General features: G+C 39.1%; 4 protein-coding genes and 1 long non-coding RNA gene across 7 annotated transcripts in view; 4 read left to right on the top strand and 1 right to left on the bottom strand.

The window, feature by feature from the left end:
• LOC128224000 (uncharacterized) overlaps positions 1–3,576 on the bottom strand; it is a 125,104-nt gene extending 121,528 nt beyond the window's left edge. The window contains exon 1 of the mRNA XM_052933568.1: positions 3,384–3,576. The gene's annotated coding sequence lies outside the window, so the exon portion shown is untranslated. The remainder of the gene's footprint in view (positions 1–3,383) is intronic.
• Positions 3,577–6,735: 3,159 nt separating this feature from the next.
• Positions 6,736–9,416, top strand: LOC128224002 (uncharacterized). The gene is made up of 3 exons (XR_008259414.1): positions 6,736–6,858; positions 8,003–8,081; positions 9,292–9,416. It is a non-coding gene; the product is annotated as an uncharacterized LOC128224002 (long non-coding RNA).
• An 85-nt stretch (positions 9,417–9,501) lies between these two features.
• LOC128224347 (uncharacterized) lies at positions 9,502–10,543 on the top strand. Its single transcript, XM_052934163.1, has 2 exons — positions 9,502–9,517; positions 9,552–10,543. Exons 1-2 carry the CDS (start codon positions 9,502–9,504, stop codon positions 10,541–10,543), a joined length of 1,008 nt encoding a protein of 335 aa, XP_052790123.1.
• Positions 10,544–10,933: 390 nt separating this feature from the next.
• Positions 10,934–13,204, top strand: LOC128224344 (adhesive plaque matrix protein-like). The gene is made up of 5 exons (XM_052934161.1): positions 10,934–10,996; positions 11,119–11,568; positions 11,659–12,040; positions 12,278–12,811; positions 12,951–13,204. Exons 1-5 carry the CDS (start codon positions 10,934–10,936, stop codon positions 13,202–13,204), a joined length of 1,683 nt encoding a protein of 560 aa, XP_052790121.1.
• Positions 13,205–16,041: 2,837 nt separating this feature from the next.
• LOC128224001 (uncharacterized) overlaps positions 16,042–24,794 on the top strand; it is a 41,424-nt gene continuing 32,671 nt past the window's right edge. Inside the window, exons 1-2 of one of the 3 annotated variants that reach the window (XM_052933576.1) lie at positions 16,042–16,162; positions 21,091–22,035. In XM_052933576.1, the coding sequence (XP_052789536.1) occupies positions 21,899–22,035 (137 nt within the window). In that variant the 5' untranslated portion in view covers positions 16,042–16,162; positions 21,091–21,898. Of the gene's footprint in view, positions 16,163–16,195; positions 16,400–20,786; positions 22,036–24,794 lie in introns of those variants that run through there. The other 2 variants (XM_052933575.1, XM_052933574.1) reach the window with 2 other exon arrangements.

The following is a 24,794-nucleotide window of genomic DNA, read 5'->3' as shown; positions in this document are numbered from 1 at the left end:
TGTACCTGTGTTAGCAACTAACCATGTTCGGCTACTGGGAATCTACCCGTATTGTACCTGTGTTAGCAACTTACCATGGTCGGCTACTGGGAATCTACCCGTATTGTGTCTGTGTTAGCAACTTAACATGATCGGCTACTGGGAATCTACCCGTATTGTACCTGTGTTAGCAACTTACCATGATCGGCTACTGGGAATCTACCCGTATTGTACCTGTGTTAGCAACTAACCATGTTCGGCTACTGGGAATCTACCCATATTGTACCTGTGTTAGCAACTAACCATGTTCGGCTACTGGAAATCTACCCATATTGTACCTGTGTAAGCAACTAACCATGGTCGGCTACTGGGAATCTACCCGTATTGTACCTGTGTTAGCAACTAACCATGTTCGGCTACTGGGAATCTACCCATATTGTACCTGTGTTAGCAACTAACCATGGTCGGCTACTGGGAATCTACCTGTATTGTACCTGTGTTAGCAACTTACCATGGTCGGCTACTGAAATTCTACCCGTATTGTACCTGTGTTAGCAACTAACCATTTTCGGCTACTGAAACTCTACCCGTATTGTACCTGTGTTAGCAACTTTTCATGTCCGGCTACTGGGTTGTATCCGTATTGTACATGTGTTAGCAACTTACCATGTTCGGCTACTGGGTCTGTACCCGTATTGTAGCTGTGTTAGCAACTAACCATGTTCGGATACTAGGTCTGTATCCGTAGTGTACCTGTAATAGCAACTAACCATGTTCGGATACTGGGTCTGTATCCGTAGTGTACCTGTAATAGCAACTAACCATGTTCGGATACTGGGTCTGTACCCGTATTGTACCTGTGTAAGCAGCTAACCATGTTCGGCTACTGGGTCTGTACCCGTATTGTAGCTGTGTTAGCCACTTACCATGTTCGGCTACTGGCACTGTACCCGTATTGTATCTGTGTTAGCAATTAACCATGTTCGGCTAATGGGTCTGTACCCGTATTGTACCTGTGTTAGCAACTAACCATGGTCGGATACTGGCACTGTACCCGTATTATACCTGTGTTAGCAACTAACCATGTTCGGATACTGAAACTGTATCTGTATTGTACCTGTGTTAGCAACTTACCATGTTCGGCTACTGGCACTGTACCCGCATTGTAGCTGTGTTAGCAACTTACCATGTTCCGATACTGGAACTGTACCTGTATTGTACCTGTGTTAGCAACTTACCATGTTCCGATACTGGAACTGTACCTGTATTGTACCTGTGTTAGCAACTTACCATGTTCCGATACTGGAACTGTACCTGTATTGTACCTGTGTTAGCAACTTACCATGTTCGGATACTGGAACTGTACCCGTATTGTACCTGTGTTAGCAACTTACCATGTTCCGATACTGGAACTGTACCCGTATTATACCTGTGTTAGCAACTTACCATGTTCGGCTACTGGCACTGTACCCGTATTGTAGCTGTGTTAGCAACTTACCATGTTCGGCTACTGGCACTGTACCCGTCTTGTAGCTGTTTTAGCAACTTACCATGTTCGGATACTGAAACTGTACCCGTATTGTACCTGTGTTAGCAACTTACCATGTTCCGATACTGGAACTGTACCTGTATTGTACCTGTGTTAGCAACTTACCATGTTCGGCTACTGGCACTGTACCCGTATTGTATCTGTGTAAGCAATTAACCATGTTCGGCTAATGGGTCTGTACCCGTATTGTACCTGTGTTAGCAACTAACCATGGTCGGATACTGGCACTGTACCCGCATTGTAGCTGTGTTAGCAACTTACCATGTTCGGCTACTGGCACTGTACCCGTATTGTAGCTGTTTTAGCAACTTACCATGTTCGGATACTGAAACTGTACCTGTATTGTACCTTTGTTAGCAACTTACCATGTTCCCATACTGGCACTGTACCCGTATTGTAGCTGTTTTAGCAACTTACCATGTTCGGATACTGAAACTGTACCTGTATTGTACCTGTGTTAGCAACTTACCATGTTCCGATACTGGAACTGTACCCGTATTATACCTGTGTTAGCAACTTACCATGTTCGGCTACTGGCACTGTACCTGTATTGTAGCTGTCTTACCATGTTCCAATACTGGAACTGTACCTGTATTGTACCTGTGTTAGCAACTTACCATGTTCCGATACTGGAACTGTACCTGTATTGTACCTGTGTTAGCAACTTACCATGTTCCGATACTGGAACTGTACCTGTATTGTACCTGTGTTAGCAACTAACAATGGTCGGATACTGGCACTGTACCCGCATTGTAGCTGTGTTAGCAACTTACCATGTTCGGCTACTGGCACTGTACCTGTATTGTAGCTGTTTTAGCAACTTACCATGTTCGGATACTGAAACTGTACCTGTATTGTACCTTTGTTAGCAACTTACCATGTTCCCATACTGGCACTGTACCCGTATTGTAGCTGTTTTAGCAACTTACCATGTTCGGATACTGAAACTGTACCTGTATTGTACCTGTGTTAGCAACTTACCATGTTCCGATACTGGAACTGTACCCGTATTATACCTGTGTTAGCAACTTACCATGTTCGGCTACTGGCACTGTACCCGTATTGTACCTGTGTTAGCAACTTACCATGTTCCGATACTGGAACTGTACCTGTATTGTACCTGTGTTAGCAACTTACCATGTTCCGATACTGGCACTGTACCTGTATTGTAGCTGTGTTAGCAACTTACCATGTTCCGATACTGGCACTGTACCTGTATTGTAGCTGTGTTAGCAACTTACCATGTTCGGCTACTGGCACTGTACCTGTATTGTACCTGTGTTAGCAACTTACCATGTTCCGATACTGGAACTGTACCCGTATTGTACCTGTGTTAGCAACTTACCATGTTCGGCTACTGGCACTGTACCCGTATTGTAGCTGTGTTAGCAACTTACCATGTTCGGCTACTGGCACTGTACCCGTCTTGTAGCTGTTTTAGCAACTTACCATGTTCGGATACTGAAACTGTACCCGTATTGTACCTGTGTTAGCAACTTACCATGTTCCGATACTGGCACTGTACCCGTATTGTACCTGTGTTAGCAACTTACCATGTTCGGCCACTGGGACTCTACCCGTATTGTACCTGTGTAAGGAACTTACCATGTTCGGCTACTGGGACTCTACCCGTATTGTACCTGTGTTAGCAACTAACTATGTTCGGCTACTGGCACTGTACCCGTATTGTACCTGTGTTAGCAACTTACCATGTTCGGATACTGGAACTGTACCCGTATTGTACCTGTGTTAGCAACTTACCATGTTCGGATACTGGAACTGTACCCGTATTGTACTTGTGTTAGCAACTCATTATATTTATTTTACCTTTTAACGTATATATTTCAAACTTTACCTTTTAAACAATAAATACGACCCAATAACCTTCAGCACAAAACAATAACCCATAACAGCGCAATTTTCCCCATAAGTGTAAACAAAGAAGGCAACTTTCTTTTGTACATATGCAAGTATTGAATTCACAATCTTTAAACACGACAAAATTATTTAATTGTTAAACATAAATTATAACAAAAACATGCGAAAACAATTTTACCTGGATAGTTTTCGATTTGTTTACATCAATCCATGTAATGAATTTAAAACGTAATAAAAGAAACTCAATCGAAAGTACACCTTTGGAATTTGTCAATATCTATTTTTAGGTTTCACGTCATGGTCTGAGACAGTTGGTTTAAATATAAAACTGCGTAATTTCTATTTTAAGCTTGATTTGTCATGCTTGGTGTTACGTATAAAATATTTATATCAAATATATTATTTTTTGAAAACATATCAATTCTATTAGCTCAAACTTATGTGTATACAATAGATACATTTAAGATAGTCCGAACTATATTTGATAAAAAGTTTAATGTTCAAACGTCACTAAACTTAAAGATGCACTATTACTCCCAAGTAAAATTGTTTTAATTTACAAAAAAGGATTGATAAATGTCCAAAACCATTGTTCTTATGAAGGATACTTCGTTTTATTAGAAAGAAACGTGCAGAAAACACTGTAAATCTACCTTATGAGAGGATAGAAGATCACAGTAATTGTTTTAGCATTCATCAATCATTTAATATATTTGCTTTTTCAGGTATTAAATACACGGTTATAAACATGATATTAGTTATTAAAATTTTCCATAAATGCATTATTTATTAAGTAGTTAAAGGTTTATCATTCAAAATTTATGTTTCCTATACTTGTGTATGTATTGATTTAGAATAAGAATGTCACTTTAAGAGGATTAGGGATTCAATTCGAATCATTCCACTAGAGGATTTAGGAGGGGAATTCTTCACTCCCGGTGCGCCCCAGCTAAAATACATACTTAATTTGAATTTTGATAAATGAAAAATGGTTAATTGTGAATATCATAAAGATACACCCTATCCAAAGTATCAAAACATTTAATAATTTAAAAAAAAATTACACATATTATTGAAAGACAGAAATAGCTAGCTTAGCTTAATCCTGTTATAAGGGACTTAAGAGGTTTCGCGAAATCGGGCCCAGGTAATATTTCGAAACTGGTTTAATAAAAATACAGGGATGTTTTCCTAACTGCAAGTAACAAATACTGCTTTAAATAGTGTTAAGGAATTATCTCGTTAATTGTTTACATGGAGTCTAGGGATTATTTCGTTACTGGTTTAACTAGAGTCTAGGGATTATTTCGTTACTGGTTTAACTAGAGTCTAGGGATTATTTCGTTACTGGTTTTACTAGAATTGATATTTTTTTTCGTAACAAGATTTAGGAGTTAATAATGCGACTTTCATCGTATATGTAAGGTCTTTAAATTTAAGCAAAAATATTTTATTGTTATACAATCGAAGCCAACATATTGATAGCGTGGGCCGCTGTCCGCGAATCTTACTTTCGTTCAATTGCATTCTAAACGATGCGTTACACATATTTCGTTCATGCTTTTCGATGAAATATGGAGTTTTATCAGTGAAAAAACAACAGTGAAATTATCAGTTTGATAATTTCACTGCAAAATAAGGAGTGAAATTATCAGCTTTCAGAGCTTCTTTTAAAATCCAGTGTAGCTACTTCCCCTTCATAAAAACGGACGCTTCGTTTTGAACAAGAAAATGTTTGCAAATCAAATATTTAAAATTCAAAGATATATTTGGAAATTGCCGTTTATGAGAAAAATGATCATCCCGTTTTTCAAACGTTTTCTTGATCTTGAAGCTGAATGTTCGAACATTTGCTCTCATACCAAACAAAATACAGACGAAAACAACTGTTCGAACATAAATAGAATGTTATATCATCGTTCAAATGTATTTTGAGTTATTTGTCGTTGTAATACGTTATAGGAACTTCGGAAAATTTACACAACAATTTAAATATTTCCTGATATTTATTTTATCCCACCTACGCCTCAAAATTTGCTCAAAACAAACTTGCATGGTCCTCATCATTACCTGGAAATCGCCATGTCTTCACGCAAAAAAGACTAGTATCTAACAGTAAGATGACGGAATATTCATATATCATGAAACACACTGTAAAACTAAGAACAATATGGTATATCCAATGTTTTGCTAACACATTCGATCTTGCAAATTTTCATTCAATAAATGGCGGCGTCTAAGTAGTAAGTTGGTTCTGTATTCATGCCCCGCTTCAACTAAAAGTGTTCGTTTTCTTTTTTGGAACAAAGATGCACTTAAAAACTTTATCGATTATTGTTCATAAAATATTTGCACTAAAAACGAGCGAATAATTAACTATAACAAAATAATACCTGAGAACTTTTTCTCAACAAACCGGAAATAAAAATTTGACAGCTACGTCATCTGCTATTATATAATATAGAATTTGCGTGAGGGCGTCTCACGGGTTACGGCGTAAAAAGCACCATTTTCAAAAAAAGGAAAATTAAAAGTTAAGAGAATAAAAAAAAATACTGACAAAATCCAAAAATAAGCATAAAAGAAACAGAAAATTTGTTCGTGATCATAGAAGAACTATATTTAACTTGTATCTTTGCCACTCGTGAAAATATGTTTTTCAATGACACTCGTGAAATAAAATAAGATCTTACACTGAAATAAACTAATATCCTCTCTATATATATAACGCTTTGAGAATCGGCGTAACGTAAAAAGAGAGAATAATTGCTTGGTTGAGTGTAATATCGTAATATATTTCATCGAGTGAGTATTTAAATTTATATTTCAAGAGTGGCGTGGCTACGATTGAAATATTCACTTTTGGTTTTCACGAGGTGAACAATATTGCTATCTGACACTGAAAAAAAACGTGTTTTACTTACACTATTTGTCTAAATCGGAATTAAAAGTCCATTTTTTTCTAGAACAACGCGCCAATTTGTATGCGCACGTAACGTCTTTTCGGAAATAACGTCGTTTAAGTTATGTAGCAGTCCTGCGTGCGCTGACGTTTGATTTGGAACCGTGAGCGGACTGAAATCTTAATCACTGAAGACGATAAAAGTTATATTTTCACTGCTTTTTGTGTTTACCATATAATTGAGCAGCCTCAAAATCCGCTATACATTCTGAATTTTAAGACTTACCAAACAATGACGTCATAATAATCATTTACTAATGACGTTGATAACGTCAAACCATAGCAACGACGTCAATATTAAATCAACAACAAGCGGGCGTCATGCCCCGAACACACTGTCCTTTTTTAGTAAACAATGGAAAACACTTCTTTAAAATCAGGCTGGACTAAAGTTAGATTTCGACTCAACCAAAAGACCATACACTCTGCCCTGACTTCACCGGCGAAGGATCCCGAGTTGTCGACCTTGGTCAAGGAAGTTCAGCGACAGGTAAGATATATCTGTTTGTAATGCACCAGCCAATAGTTACCACGGCCCCCAGGTCCGGGGATATACCGGGGATAGCCGGGTAAATGGGCCGTGTTTTTACCTTTCAGGTGACCCCGCAGTGTCTGGTGACTGCGGTGGTTTTGTCTTTGCTTTAGATATAGCGGGGAATGGGCTTTATCAAGGGTCCATTAGGTGCAGGGGCATTTGGCGGGAATTTTACCATCTGTTCGTCCTCCCAGGGCGGCGATTTTAGCCGGGTCAGGCTCGATCGAAAGTCAAAGTCCCCGCTTTACCCCGGACCTGGGCGGGGGGGGCGTGATTTCAATTGACTGGTGCATAAAGAAACCCATTTATTTTTCCGTCCTACAATTTAATCTGTATTTGTTTTACAAGTATTAACAACATACTATAATTCACTCTAGTTTAGCACGATATTACTCGCTCGGGATTCGAACCAGGGTCGCCTAGGTGAGACGCGAGTGGGCTCCCTTTTTTCTGAGGCCTAAAAGTAATATGTTTGTCTCTGATTTCATTTCAAAAACAAAAAGGTAGGTAGGTCGGGATTTTTTTGGCAAACATTTTTTTCTAGATATTGTTTCTGTTGTTAAAAAATTAAAGATGTGATTTTTTTGAAGCATTGGCATACTCAGTATAAGCACCGCTTATTTTGATGGTTTTCAAGAGTTTTTCTCTATGACAAGGACTACCTGCGCGCGCATCCCGGATATAAACCTCGTCCATTTTACAGATCGCATTATTTCTATCATTTTTAATTTTGTTTATGTTTTGCACAGGTCATTCTCTATGACAAGGACTACCTGCGCGCGCATCCCGGATATAAACCTCGTCCATTTTACAGATCGCATTATTTCTATCATTTTTAATTTTGTTTATGTTTTGCACAGGTCATTCTCTATGGCGAAGGCTTCTTGCGCGCGCAGCCAGGATATAAACTTCATCCATTCTACAGATCTCATTTTTTCTATTCTTTTTTTTTTCTTTTTTTTTTTTTTTGCACAGGCCATTCTCTTGGCGAAGACTTTTTGCGCGCGCAACCCGAATATAAACGTCGTTCATTTTACAAATAACTTTTACAAATAACATTATTTCTATCATTTTGGTTTTCTTTTTATGTTTTCCACAGGTCATTCTCTATGGCGAAGACTACTTGCGCGCGCAGCCGGGATATAAAAGTCGGAAGACGGAAATCGAGGAACTCATAGGTAAACATTTCCTTGTTCCATGTTCTTTAAATTATGCGATTGTTTAGTTTATACTAATTAATTTTTAGCTCGTTGTTGAAGACAACTGAAACACTATGGTGAATAACTGGATCTCGTGTGAAGCCCGCGACGGCGAGAGTCTGCCGGTCCGCAAAGAGGCCAAGTGCTATGGCTGCGCCACCCCGGCCGCCCAAGAGCGGACCGGTTGTATCGTTGCCTTCCGGAGACAGCAGTGAATATACTATCGTGTTGCGAAAAGTCTGGGCGGGAGCGGCGGCGGAGATTCGGACACTCACAGCTTCGGGCGGTATCGGCCGGGCTGCTCGTAGAATGGCGGCCCAAAGTGCGGGGAAAATTTCATAGTTCGTTTTCCGATAGGATAACTGTATTGTTGTCCCTTTGAGAGGCCATAAGAAAGAAGCCCGTAGGCTCACACCTATATCGCTTAATCGTTATCACTCTGGTGGGGATCAAACTCACAAACTCCTGGGTGAACGGAGGAGATCTTTACTATTAAACCGCTCTTACTCCGGCGGGGATCAAAGTCTTAACCCCTTCAGTTCGAGGCGGACACCAATACCACTAGATCAGCCCGGCCCTGATTGGGAGTTTGTGGGGGGCGTAAACCAGCAACCCTTTTGGTGAGAGGCAGACACCAATACCACTAGACCAGCCCCAACCTTGAGATGATTTAACCTGCAACCTCTTGAGTGAGAGGCGGACGCTAATTCCACTAGAACACCCTGCCCCCCCCCTCGAACACTCTACCCCTTGGTTGGGATTAAACCCGCAACCTCTAGGGTGAGAGGCGGCATATATACCACTCAAACAGCCTAAACGTGGTGGGAATTAAACAAGCAACATCTTTTATGAAAGACGGGCATCTATACCACTAAGCCAATTTCACACTTTAAGATTCGGCTGTTTTACGTCAGTCGGGAAGCTAACCATCATTCGACGATAATAATCTATGCAGAGATAATGTAACAGCAGATCGCAAAAACAGACATATCTTATAACAATAAAAGAGTGAAAATTTATCATTCAGCAGTGACTATTCTTTCTTTAACATTACAAAAAATGCGCCGCTTACGAGAAAATGATTCGAAATAAAAGTTATTTCCTAAAGATTAATTTTGTCTAATATTTTCTAATTTCCGTAGAGTCTTATAGAACACGCCTATTTATAGAATGAAACTTTACTTTGTAGCGTACTCAAAAAAGCAAGGTGGACAAAGCCAGCCTGAAAACGGAAGTGACATCATTGCCGAGCGGAAGTTCAATCGACTTGTGCGCAAGATCTATAATTATGGGACGAAACTGTTGGTGTACGAGGAAAAACGACAAAAACTGTAAGTTTGATAGAGATATAGAGATAAGAAAAGTAATATTATGGCATAGAGTAATAGTACATCGTAAAATGTGCGCAAAAAGCGGTTGAGTTATAGCCCACTAACCCCATCCTACCAGGCCGAAGTGCCACTATCCTAACACCGCCAGAACCCAAGGCCACTAACCTTACACCGCCAGAACTAAAGGCAACTAACCTCATACCTCCAGAACTCAAGCCCACTAACCTCACACCGCCAGAACTCAAGGCCACTAACCTCACACTGCCGAAACTCAAGGCCACTAACCTCACACAACCAGAACTCAAGCCCACTAACCTCACACCGCCAGAACTCAAGGCCACTAACCTCACACTGCCATTACTCAAGGCAACTTACCTCACACCATCAGAATTCAAGGCCACTAACCACACACCGCCAGAACTCAAGGCCACTAACCTCACACAACCAGAACTCAAGGCCACTAACCTCACACCGCCTAAACTCAAGGCCACTAACCTCACACCGCCAGAACTCAAGCCCACTAACCTCACACCGCCAGAACTTAAGGCCACTAGCCTCACACCACCAGAACTCAAGCCCACAAACCTCACACCGCCAGAACTCAAGCCCACTAACCTCAAACCGCCAGAACACAAGCCCACTAACCTCAAACTGCCAGTACTCAAGGCCACTTACCTCACACCGCCAGAACTCAAGCCCAATAACCTCACACCGCCAGTACTCAAGGCCACTTACCTCACACCTCCAGAACTCAAGGCCACTAACCTCACACCGCCAGTACGCAAGGCCACTAACCTCACACCACCAGAACTCAAGCCCACAAACCTCACAACGCCAGAAATCAAGGCCACTAACCTCACACCGCCAGAACTCAAGCCCACTTACCTCACACCGCCAGAACTCAAGGCAACTAGCTTCACACCACCAGAACTCAAGCCCACAAACCTCACACCGCCAGAACTCAAGCCCACTAACCTCAAACTGCCAGTACTCAAGGCCACTTACCTCACACCGCCAGAACTAAAGCCCAATAACCTCACACCGCCAGCACTCAAGGCCACTTACCTCACACCGCCAGAACTCAAGGCCACTAACCTCACACCGCCATAGCTCAAGGCCACTAACCTCACACCACCAGAACTCAAGCCCACAAACCTCACACCGCCAGAACTCAAGGCCACTAACCTCACACCGCCAGAACTCAAGCGACTTACCTCACACCGCCAGAACTCAAGGCCATAAGCTTCAAACCACTAGAACTCAAGCCCACAAACCTCACACCGCCAGAACTCAAGGCCACTAACCTCACGACGCCATAACTCAAGCCCACTTACCTCACACCGCCAGAACTCAAGGCCACTAGCCTCACACCACCAGAACTCAAGCCCACAAACCTCACACCACCAGAACTCAAGCCCACTAAGCTCACACCACCAGAACTCAAGGCCTAATCTCACATCACACGAACTTAAGGCCACTCACCACACACCGCCAGTACTCATGGCCACTAACCTCACACCGCCAGAACTCAAGCCCACTAACCTCACACAGTCAGAACTCAAGGCCACTAACCTCACACTGCCAGAACTCAAGCCCACTAACCTCACACCGCCATAAATCAAGATCTCTAACCTAACACACCGCCAGAACTCAAGCCCATTAACCCCACACCGCTTTAACTCAAGCCCACTAACCTCACACCGCCAGAACTCGAGCCCACTAACCTCACACCACCAGAACTCAAGCCCAATAACCTCACACCGCCAGAACTCAATGCCACTAACATCATACAACCAGAACTAAAGGCCACCTACCTCACACCGCCAGAACTCAAGGCCACTAACCTCACACCGCCAGAACTCAAGCCCACTAACCTCACACAACCAGAGCTCATGCCCACTAACCTCACACCACTAGAATTCAAGCCCACTAACCTCAAACCTCCAGAACAAAATCCCACTAACCTCACACCGCCAGAACTCAAGCCCACTAACCTCACACTGCCAGAACTCAAGGCCACTAACCTCACACCGCAAGAACTCAAGCCCACTAACCTCACACCGCCAGAACTCAAGCCCATTAACCTCACACCGACAGAACTCAAGCCCACTAACCTCGAAACGCCAGAAATCAAGGCCACTTACCTCACACCGCCAGAACTCAAGGCCACTAACCTCACACCGCCAGAACTCAAGCCCACTAACCTCACACCGCCATAACTCAAGGCCACTAACCTCAAACTGCCAGTAATCAAGGCCACTTACCTCACACCGCCAGAACTCAAGCCCAATAACCTCACACCGCCAGCACTGAAGGCCACTTACCTCACACCGCCAGAACTCAAGGCCACTTACCTCACACCGCCCGTACTCAAGGCCACTAACCTCACACCACCAGAACTCAAGCCCACAAACCTCACACCGCCAGAACTCAAGGCCACTAACCTCACACCGCCAGAACTCAAGCGACTTACCTCACACCGCCAGAACTCAAGGCCATTAGCTTCACACCACCAGAACTCAAGCCCACAAACCTCACACCGCCAGAACTCAAGCCCACTAAGCTCACACCACCAGAACTCAAGGACTAATCTCACATCAAACGAACGTAAGGCCACTCACCACACACCGCCAGTATTCAAGGCCACTAACCTCACACCGCCAGAACTCAAGCCCACTAACCTCACACAGTCAGAACTCAAGGCCACTAATCTCACACTGCCAGAACTCAAGCTCATTAATCTCACACCGCCATAAATCAAGGTCTCTAACCTCAAACTGCCAGAACTCAAGCCCATTAACCCCACACCGCTATAACTCAAGCCCACTAACCTCACACCGCCAGAACTCAAGCCCACTAACCTCACACCACCAGAACTCAAGCCCAATAACCTCACACCGCCAGAACTCAATGCCACTAACCTCACACAACCAGAACTCAAGGCCACTAACCTCACACCGCCAGAACTCAAGCCCACTAACCTCACACAACCAGAACTCAAGCCCACTAACCTCACACCACCAGAATTCAAGCCCACTAACCTCAAACCTCCAGAACAAAATCCCACTAACCTCACACCGCCAGAACTCAAGCCCACTAACCTCACACTGCCAGAACTCAAGGCCACTAACCTCACACCGCAAGAATCAAGCCCACTAACCTCACACCGCCAGAACTCAAGCCCATTAACCTCACACCGACAGAACTCAAGCCCATTAACCTCACACCGACAGAACTCAAGCCCACTAACCTCACAACGCCAGAAATCAAGGCCACTAACCTCACACCGCCAGAACTCAAGGCCACTAACCTCACACCGCCAGAACTCAAGCCCACTAACCTCACACCGCCAGAACTCAAGGCCACTAACCTCACGCCGCAAGAACTCAATGCCACTAACCTCAAACCGCCATAACTCAAGGCCACTTACCTCACACCGCCAGAACTCAAGGCCACTAACCTCACACCGCCAGAACTCAAGCCCACTTACCTCACACCACTAACCTCACACCGCCAGAACTCAAGCCCACTAACCTGACACTGCCAGAACTCAAGGCCACTAACCTCACACCGCAAGAACTCAAGCCCACTAACCTGACACCGCCAGAACTCAAGCCCATTAACCTCACACCGCCAGAACTCAAGGTCACTAACTTCACAACGCCAGAACTCAAGGCCACTAACCTCATACCACCAGAACTCAACCCCACTAACCTCACACCGCCAGAAATCAAGGCCACTAACCTCACACAACCAGAACTCAAGGCCTAAAATCACATCACCCGAACTTAAGGCCACTAACCACACACCGCCAGTACTCAAGCCCACTAACCTCACACCACCAGAACTCAAACCCACTAACCTCACACCACCAGAACTCAAACCCACTTACCTCACACCACCAGAACTCAAACCCACTTACCTCACACCACCACAACTCAAACCCACTAACCTCACACTGCCACAACTCAAACCCACTTACCTCACACCACCAGAACTCAAACCCACTTACCTCACCGTATTAGATGAATTTATAAAAACAACAATCTACAAAATATTTTTAATAAACGTAGTGTAGTTTGAACTTTGTTTTCTATTTTATTTATTTTAATTAAACGTGGGCTATAATAGAATTTTCAATGGCCGAAAAAGCTTAATTTCAATTTGTGATTCGGTATTTGTTTGTATTTTATTTCTACTCATATCACGCAAAACATAAAATGTCATGATCAAAAGGCATTCAGAATTCACACAATAGTACATCGGATACCCAAAAAGAAGGACGCCATGGTCGTGGTCCAATCTTTCTCTATGCTCAATTTCATAATGTCGGTTTTAATATTGTAATATTCTTTGCATTGATATTCTCATTGTTAATTGCGTTCTCATGCAATAAAATAGTATTAAATTAAAGGACGCCAAGGGTTTACTTGTCGACGCGGAAGAATGCAACACGGTGAAAGCAATTTGCATTTTATTGGATCTTAACGCGTGTAAATCGGTCAATTCTGCGCATAATATATAGGAAAACAATGTAGTAGTCTCTAACCTAAAGGAGCAGCTTTCCTGCATTCGGAACTCCTTAGACATATTTATCGAAAACAACCTCGGATGTATATGGACGGTTTACAATGTCAGAAATCGGTACACTTTAACTACGCTGCAAGTAGATGGCGTAGTATTTCAATTCAGCAGTTAAACTTAATAACTTTACTCTCGGGAATATTTGCAATGATACACATCACTGATAATTAATGTATTTCACTGGCAATCAATTTAATCTTAGAACTGCAAATACATGCTACTACACTACATTAAGTTAATAATATAATTTAAAATTTTACGAACTACTTCTACTGATGTAGCGGCATACATCCTTGGTTGTTTTCGATAAAAACGGCCGAGGTGCTCCGAATGCATTCTCTGTACTGGCCAGTTAACTTGTTTACTCCAAGGAACAAGGAACAAGGAATTGCAGATATAGAATGTTTAATTAGGCCGTTTGTTCAAATGAATTCTTATTTGCCTACTCCCTGATAGCGAAATGTTCGGCAAAACATAAATCCTTGTTCTAGAGTATGTTAACATGACCCATATCATGAACAATGTAAACATTTCAAATATGGACTATTTTTGCTTCAATGTTGACTTTTCCCGCTTTTATTATGCACCAGTCAATTGTAACCACGCCCCCCTCCCCCCATGTCTGGGGACTAGCGGGGACTTTGGCTTTAGGTCCAGCCTAGCCCGGGTAAAATCCCCGCCCTGCGGCGACGAACTGATGGTAAAATATTACCGCCAAATGCCCCCGCACCCCAGGAATTCTAGGTAAGGTCCATTCCCCACTTTATTTTTGCGCAAAGACAAAACCACCGTATTCACCCGGTAAGCCGGGGCCATCGGGAAAGTAAAAAAACGGCCCCATTTTCCCGGCTATACCCGGTATACCCCCAGACCTGGGGACCGTGGTTACATTCACTTGTGCATTACACGCATTTTTTGTCCGGAGGTAAACAGCTTTGCAAATCCAGGAGCAAATTTCTCAAATAAGTTTAAGTCCCTTATAACAGGATTAAGCTAAGCTCACTTTTTTATCTTTCCATATTTTGCGCAAAATTTACTTCTTTAAAAGTTTTTATACTCAAGATAGGAATTGTCTTCATGATAATCACATTAAAGTTTAAGCCTTCTATAAGTGACCCCTCCCCCCCCCCCCCCCCACGAAAAAAAAACTGTGCATAGTACACAGCCTCTGTTTATTGATCTTAATCTACTTGCCTTGATAGTACTGCTGTGCAGTTTTAGAAATTTTGTTATGGAAAAGGACCTTAAATAGCCCTGAGTCAATAAACAAATACACAAGAAATTGGCCCCTACTGTGACACAGTGCAATTAGCAGGAGAAGCACAGCAGGGGATTAGCATGCCAAACATTCCTTAAACTAGGCCTTTAAGCTATTCCTTTATTATGAAAAATCCAATTTGAGTATTATTTTGACTTATCGAGATGAGCTACTTAAGCCTGTTAAACTTAAGCTTAAGAATTTTCGAGAAATTAGAGGAAATTGTCAGAGGATTTGCGTTAGAATCCTAATGCTGTCGGGAATACGCCTTAATTTCTTGTATTACTTATGTCTTTAACTTCTGAATTATAAAATAATGTACTACAAAAAATAAAAACAATAGTATTTTATTTTATTTTTATGTACTTTTAAAAGTCTTTAAACATACAGTCAAACCCCGTTGTTACCAGCAAAAATACCTCGAGCCTCGAAAAATTCGAGCCAAGCGGGATTTTTTACAATATAAAGAATTCGGTTTTTACATCAAGTTCGAACCAACGAGAAATTCGAGCCAAGCGAGTTCGAACCAACAAAAAATCGAGCCAAGCGAGTTCGAGCCAGCGGGGTTCGACTGTATCTGTTTTCAATAGATTTGTATACAGGTTTCAAAACTGTATCTGGGCCTTTAAGCGGACTGCTAGGTACAAACTATTTGCATTTAACTGCATTTTATGCAATAGAGCGATAAGCTCTAACATTAAGCGATGGCATTATCGGGTTTCACATAAAAAGAAAATTAATTAACTTCGATTTCTTCAAGATGATGGGACTGTTCAATAGCCATATATCGGGACTCAATAAAAGAGACGCGTACTCCGTGTTTATGTTAATGGGTCTTAATTGATTTGGACTTTCCTAACGCAGATTTGTGTTAAGCTAATTGAGTGGTACGTTCTTATAACATCGATTTATATTAATTAGAACTACATGGATATATATATATTGACTTTTATTTCATGGATATATGTTATTTCTTATTTCTTATGGCATGGAGTTATTGTTTATGGATATATTAGTATCAATGTGAACGTTATCATAAACTAAGCAAAAAATGATCGTTGATTCAACCCTTTACTTACTTTACTTAGTGTTTACGCGCATAACTCGCGGAAATTTTGAATATGGTAATATTGAATTTTATTTCATGGATATATATTATTTCTTATTTGTTATGGCATGGAGTAATATTTGATGGATATATTAGTATCAATGTGAACGTCTTCTTCAGTTTTGCAAACAAATCATCGTTGATTCTTTGTTTACTAACTTTACGCGCGTGACTCGCGAAAAGTTTGATTACGGTTCAATTAATTAGAAAGCCTCCGATTCAAGCTACCTCCAATATTTCAATTACGTCATTAATCGATTAAACTTATTAAGCCTATTGAAAACAAATTCTTTTCCAGATTTATGAAAAAACTGAAAGAAAATAAATCGGTCCTTCAAGACCACTGAATATAAATAAATAAAAATGCTTGATAATAGCACATCGCTAGGTACTAGGGGTGTGGACAATTTGCCCACACACTGCGCAGATAACGTTTCTCGAGTGTATGATATGCCAACATTTGTAAAATATGTCATTGACAGAACTTATGTAGGAGTTATACGTTTTGAATAGACAATGAACCAGGGATGGTTCAAGATCAGATCATCTTCGAAACCCACGCTATATTATTCTTAATGTTCTATTGTATGAGGTACCATTTGGGCCAAACGTCGCCTTCCACTTGTTCAAATGTATGAACTTAAAGTGTAATTCTATATTTAGAGAAGCATATCTTAAAGCTGCACTCTCACAGATTGAATGTTTTGACATTTATTTTTTATTTTTTTGTCTTCGAACGAGCCATTTTTTGCGAAAATCCATGTAAACCAGACATATAAGACTGCTGACAAAAATTTAGATTGCAGATTTTTATATTTAAGTTCAAAAATTGATGTTTTATGCATTTTTCTTAAATCGTTAGTAACGCTTTAAGCCATTAAACATTATTTTTTTAACGGAAATATGGAAATCTGCGATCTGATCTTTTGTCAGTAGTTTTTTTATCACTAATTTGAAAATATTAACCCAAAAATTTGCTCTTTCAAAGACAAAAAATTAAAAAGATGTAAAAACGGTATATCTGTGAGAATGCAGCTTTAAGAGGTGTTCGTCTATATTTAGATTTGAACCTCATAAGTTAGAGGTACTCCTTTTAATTAGATAGAGGCACACCTCATTATTAAGAGGTTCACCTCAATATTCAGAACTCAACTTTTAAACATAGAGGATCACCTCTCAATTAGATAGAAGTGCATCTCTAAACGTATTTAGAGGGCGCGTCTGTTTTGACTTTGCTGTCGGCTTTTAGAGACGTTGCAAATACAACCTCCTTTTTCAGCCAATGAAATTGCAGTAGGGCAATAATTAAATACTAGGCTTAACCATCAAGAATGTTTTCAACTTTCGCGGGTGTTTTAAGGTCCACCTACTGCCACACATCCGATACACACCCCCTGTGTCAGATTATGCGTTGACAATGTGTCAGCCAATGAGGTAGTTTTCTAAGACGATTGGAACTGAAGTACTATTTACGCTACGCTCGCTCCGACCATTCTTTATCATTTAAATTTTACTTCATGTCGTCTTACTATTACTTGAACCAGCTGGTACGTTGAACTACGTGAGACCGGGAACTGGAGATGGTTTCTCATTATTATGTTATCCGCGTTAAAGCTGCACTCTTACAAATTGAACGTTTAGATAAAAAAATGTTGTCATGGAACGAGCCAATTTATGCGAAAATGCATGTAAACCAATGATATAAGAATACTGACAAATGATTTTTATTTTTAAGTTAAAAAATTGATGTTTTATGCATTTTTCTTAAATCTTAGGTAACGCTTTAAACCATAAAACATCAAATTTTGAACGGAAATATCAATATCTGCGATCTGATCTTTTGTCAGCAGCCTTATATCACAGGTTTGCAGATATTTACGCAAAAATTGGCTCAATATAAGACAAAAATGAAAAAGTTGTCAAAACGGTTAATCTGTGAAAGTGCAGTTTTAAATGATTGATAGTTTTGCCAATAAAGCAAACATGACTTATTTAAGCAAAAGTGCATCTTATTTGAATTGATTTGCAATGCTCTTTTGAATATAATACGATATTACCTTAACAAAAATCCATAAACTGTATATTCATAGGAGAAAAATCACGGCGTAATATTTTCTAATATAGCTCCTGTACTTTGGAAATGAATTTAGGTGTTAAATTATTCAGACGTGCATTCAAACCCTATTATTATAAACTAAATGGCCAATACCTGGCTGGTATTCAAACCCTATTATTATAAACTAAATGGCCAATACCTGGCGGTGAGTTGAATATTGATCAAAGATATACGATACCTGGCTGGTATTCAAACCCTATTATTATAAACTAAATGGCCAATACATGGCGGTGAGTTGAATATTGATCAAAGATACACGATACCAGACTGGTATTTAATATTGCTCTTATTTGGATCTAAGAACGATGTAGCTAATCGGATTACTTGTTATTAATAACTGAGTAAATGATGTCAATGACGTAAGATCATAATATTAACTTAAGTTAAAACATACATATTGAATACTACTCCATTAACACGTCCTCTTCAGAGTAATTAATAAACATGTAATATGTTTCAAATATGATCTATTTGATGTTAACACCCCAGGGTTGGTATTCAATATCTAACCTAAGTCAATCTTATGGTCATACATCATTGACTTCATTCACTCTATTGGTCAGTCACTTATAACAATAAATCCTATTAGCTACATCGTTCTTAGATAGAGTAAATGTCGGATGCCTGGTGGTCACATAAGGTTTTGGTATCAATAAAAATGTTTGAAGTTTAGAGAACGAAAATGTAAAAAATACCGAAACTTGACATATTTTAAAGTAAGCTTTATTTAGCATAGAAAGATTGTAAAACAGATCGTTTCGCGTCGGAATTCAGTTGTAATTTATCCATAAAATACAAACTCAGATGACTTTGTCTCTTGGGATTATTTGTTCACATAATTAACAGATTAAAGGTTTTGTTATTAGCAAGTTATAATCGTTGCTATGATAACAAAGTTATACCGGGTACTAAGGTGTAATCATTTAACTTTTTTCCCTAATGTCAAGGCCTAACAAATTGTTTGGTTAGGGTTACATCCTTTTCGAAAATAAATAGGGTAGGTAGGCTTTTTTTCATTAGGCTTTATATAAGAATGTAATTTTTATCATTGGATAATGGTGTTAAAGTGATCATCTGTATAAGAATTTAAGGTTTTCAAATACAAAGTGTAAAGCAATAACAAAAAAAAGAAAGATATTATTTTTATTTATTTTTTTCATTTTTTTTTTCAAACTGACAATAAAAACGGTAGGGTCGGCGTCAATTCCGTAGGTAGGGTCGGGTAACCCGAACCAAATGTATTTTTAGGCCTGACATGACCAGCCAATCACCTTAAATCAGATTGCGATTTAAAGCTGCATTCTCACAGATTGTCAGTTTTGACACCTTTTAATGTTTGTCTCAAAATCGGCCGGTTTGGCATCAATGCCTTCAATTCAGTCATATAATATAACTCACAGTAGATCAAATCTCAAATGTTTGCTTAACTGCAAAAAAAATATTATTTTTAAAGCTGCACTCTCACAGATTGAACGTTTTGACAACTTTTTTTTATTTTGTCGTGGAACGAGCCAATTATTCCGAAAATCCAAGGAAACCAGTTATAAGACTGTTGACAAAAAATCAGATCGCAGATTTCTATATTGAAGTTCAAAAATTGATCTTATATGCATTTTTCTTAAACATTTAGTAACGGTATAGGCCATAAAACCTTAATTTTCGAACGGAAATATGAAAATCTACGATCTGAATTTTTGTCAGCAATCTTATATTATTGGTTTGCAGATATTTACGCAAAAATATGCTCGTTCGAAGACAAAAAATAAAAAAGTGGTAAAAATGGTAAATCTGTGAGAGTGCAGCTTTAAAGCGTAAGTAACACTTTTAGCCATAAAACATCAATTTTCAAACGTAAGTATAAAAACTGCGATCTGCTCTTTAGTCAGCAGTCTTATATTACTGGCTTCCATGCATTTTCGTAAAAATTGGTTCGTCCCTAGACACAAAATAAAAATGAAAGTGGTCAAAACGTTCAATCTGTGAGAGTTCACCTTTAAAACAGTTTGCGATTTAACTTTATAAACCTATGAAGGGGCATCAAATTTACCATTGACAATAAAAGTCTGAAGCGACAAGTTAATTGTATTTTTTCAAACTTTGTTAATGTGAAGTAAAGAAACTCTTTCGGACCAGAATGGTTTATTTAAAGTGAATTAACTCTCAAATATTTATATTCAATGTTAAATTATCACATTTTGTGGGTTTCTGTTTAGTCAAATAGAATTACAAATGATGAATGTTCATATATGGAGGAAAGTAAGTCTGTATGCGTTTTAAAATCAAGACATTTGAAAGCCTATTGAAAACTACTCTATACGGAATATTAACTTGTGAATAAAACTAATAGTTTAAAGTTCAATGAAATACGCGTTTATCATGCAAAATGTAATATTTCTGTTAAACAAATTGATAGATTATTTGATATTTTATTTGCATTGCGGAGCGGATTGAAGTAAAAGTGTATTCTGAGATTAAGTGGACAAACTTTACATTAAAGTGATGTAAAAATTGCTTATCAACCAAATGATTCACCAGAAGTTGTTTTAGATACAACTGTTTGTTCACGATATAATTTTTTTTACTGTTTTCAGTAGAGTTGAGTGGAGTGGAGTTGTGTTCGTGCAGTTCAGTAGAGCTTTATGAAGGTTAAGTTGAGTTGAGTGAAGTTGAGTTGAGTTAAGTTAAGTGAAGTTGAGCAGTGTTCGTTAAGTTCAGTTGAGTTAAGTGAAGGTTGATTTGAGTTGAGTGAAGTTGAGTGAAGTTGAGCCGAGTTCGTTCACTTTAGTTGAGTTAAGTGAAGGTTAAGTTGAATTGAGTGAAGTTGAGTTAAGTTGAGTTGAGTAGAGTTTAGTACATGCATGCAATATAAAGAGGCGTGTCGAACAAGTATTTGTTATTAAAAGAAAGCGAAAAAATTGATTGAAAGTGTGATTTATAAGTGATGAACAAACAATGAAAGTACGGTTAAGTGTCTAGTGTCCAAAACAACGCTGATTCTGTTTCGTATGTATATGAATAGTTTTGCTGTGAACAAGGATCGGCTTTAAAAAAAATGTTAAAAAAGTGTTTAATATTGTGCTAAGGAACAGCAGGAGATATAAGGCTTAAGAATAAAACCCCGTGGAGAATAAAAAAAACACAAGAAAATAATCTCAAACTGTTTGAAGTGTTTGACGAAAAGAGAAAGTTTTAAGTGCAATGAATTTCACAAGTTGTAACATAAAATAGATGATATTTGAAACATATTAAACGGTTGTTGAATAATCTGAAGAGGATATGTTTTGGTTTAATGTTCTTCATATTGTGTTACATGCGAACTAGTCGTAAAGAAAACTGTGTAAATTAAAGTGTGAACAGTTCTTCAATAAAGTTAAACAGCAACAATTAAACCCGAAAAATATGGAGCGTTCCCGACGATCCCCCTTCTACTCGTCGTCGGAAACGACGACGGATGAGTTTAAGCAGATGCAAAGAAGACAAATGCTGAAAAATACATTCGCCGTCGTAAAAATGCAATATACTCCTACACTTTACAGGTATCTGGACGTTTATTATTACTATTTCAGTATTGTTGTTTTTATCCTAGAGTGAATCTATACGCCAGTTGAATAGAATACCCTTCCAGATTTTTAATTCGTATATAATATATAGTAGTATACATGGGCGTATCTAGCCCTCTTTACGTGTGGATTCATAATTTTGCTAGGGGAAAGGGGGGGATCGGGCAAATGCCCCTCAGAACATTTTTGAAAACCATGGTGCAATTTGGTACTGGGAAATGGAAAATTTTAGAATCATGTAGTCAAGTACGCACACTGCAAATCTGGCAGATTTTGTTTGCTTTTTTGTCAAAATCATGTGAATTCAGCCGCGTACTCGCGTATAGGCAGTTACGCGCCTGGTATGTATACTAGTATGACTCCCCTTCCCCACACAATTTTAAGGCGGCACGATTTTAATATTTATCAACACTGGTAGAATATTTTGTTTTCGTTATGTTTTAAAATCCTCTTAAAGCGCAAAAGATGTTGATTTGTTATACATGTATTAAGACCTGTGGAGGCTTCGTCAAAATACAGAATATACCTCGATTCTGTGCTGATATTTTTATGATTTTGTGAAGAACTTGTAGATAATATGAAGCTATTACTGTTTTATCATATCGTGACGAACAGAACCGACCGACCAACAAACCGACGGTCGGACGGACGAAAAGACCGACCGACCGACCGACCTACCGACCGACCGACCGACCGACCGACCGACCGACGGACGGACGGACGGACGGACGGACGGACGGACGGACGGACGGACGGGCACACAGACAGACACACAGACAAACACACAGAACGGCAGACACACAGAACGGCAGACAGACAGTCATCAAAGGCATACACTACAAACACCACAGACACGACAGACAGACAAACGGACGGACGGACGGACGGACGGACAGTTATAACAGACACCACAGGCAGACACCACAAATACCACAGACAGACAAGACAAAACAAACACAGAGAGACAAGAGACCCTCATACGTGTTAACACAAACGAAGAAAATTTATATGCAGCTGTTGCGTACTTTTTAAAGAAAGCCACTTGGTCTTGTTTCATGAAAATGCAATACATGTTTTCCATAAGTTGCACCTAATCTATACAAAAAAAACTCTTTCGACTATATTTGAGACGTGAGTGGATTTATGAATTCAAACCTTTAAGTGTTTATTTTAAACGCGCTGATTGAATCTACATGTTCAAATAGATAAAAAGACTTGTTTACTGAACACTTATAAAAGCTCTATAAAACATTTGACGGGATTAGATTTCATTTTTAAGTGTAAGTGTATGATATTTTAAGATTTATCTTTATTGCAACCTCGTTTGTATATTTTTACATTAATTCTATGATATTAAGACTGCAAATATTTGTTTAAGTCTGGGTGTCCATTTTATATTTGATTAAGAAAACACTAGAAAACATCAATAGTGATTTTCATGTTAAGTATAGCAATAATCGACCATCTATTTATTGATATCACATCTTTTATCCATATTTTTTTATTACTACAACAGTTTGGGTAAATTCTCAATATTATGTTATTTTTCTGCTGACAATTTAAGCCCGATCTGAAGAAATAGTTGTTTTCATTGAAATTCAATACAAACGGAATATGATTTATTTATACAATAAAATAGAACTAAAAATACATTAGAAAGGGAAATAAATCTAGTTATGAAAAGACACATCAAGTTTGAGTTTTGTCCCTTGTACTGGAGTTGTGTTTATATAATGTTACTAATACTAGAAATTTTGTTTTAAATTACGACAAGATTTTCTAGTATGTATATAAGTTTTCATTAACTATCTAAGCTGTAAAAGTAACTGTGATACAGAGAGGTACTCTACTTCTAAGCGTGTGACAATTTTAGAATTAAAGTAATCTTTGAAGATATGTTTTTTTTGGGTTATTTCAGACCCATTAGCAGTCCGGGGGTGGGGGTGGGGGCGTACAGATACCAGATAGGAATAACATGTTACCATGTTTAACATTTTCATCGATCTGTTTTGTATATCTTTATGATGAGAAACCGTAATGGTTTAAATCAAATAAATTATGTTCTGTTCTGTTCTGTTCATGTAACAATAACTAATTCATTTTTCATTCCGAGTTCTTTGTAGGCGATTAAGTTGACTTAAGTTTAGGCGGATCCAGTATTCGACGTTGGAGGGGGTGTAACTTAGGGGCGTAACCTTTCGACTCGCGCCCCTCCCTCAGAACCTTAATTCATTTGGTTAAAAGTGTTGGAAAGATGGGTTTGGGGTATTCCCCCTGAACATTTTAACTTTCCTAGTCCGAAATGGTACATTTTGGGCGCATTTTATTACTTATTTCTCCTATAATGGAGTAAAAAGTAAACTTCTATATTTAAGTCATTATATAGAATGTTATAAAGGATTAAAGTTTAGATAAGATTTAAGTTTGTAATGAGTCTGACATCGGTAAGACCCGGTATACGCATAAACGAATAGATTCTTTATTCCGCTATTATAGTTTTAATTTGTGTTCCAAAGTGTAAGATCTACAAGATTAAACCACAGGTTTTATGTTTTACATTGAATATCAGGATAACACTATGATATCATGAAGATTAAAGATGCACTCACACAGATTTACGGTTTTGACAACTTTTTTATTTCATTTTTGTCTTAGAATGAGCCAATGTTTGCGTAAACAGTAAATAAATGTCCGTATTGTTTTACACTGGCCTAACCAAGTTGAGAAATATATTT

This window comes from Mya arenaria, chromosome 17 (genome assembly GCF_026914265.1).
Source record: "Mya arenaria isolate MELC-2E11 chromosome 17, ASM2691426v1".
Classification (NCBI taxonomy): domain Eukaryota; kingdom Metazoa; phylum Mollusca; class Bivalvia; order Myida; family Myidae; genus Mya; species Mya arenaria.
Note: the sequence above shows the minus strand (reverse complement) of the source record. Positions and strands in the feature narration are given on the sequence as shown.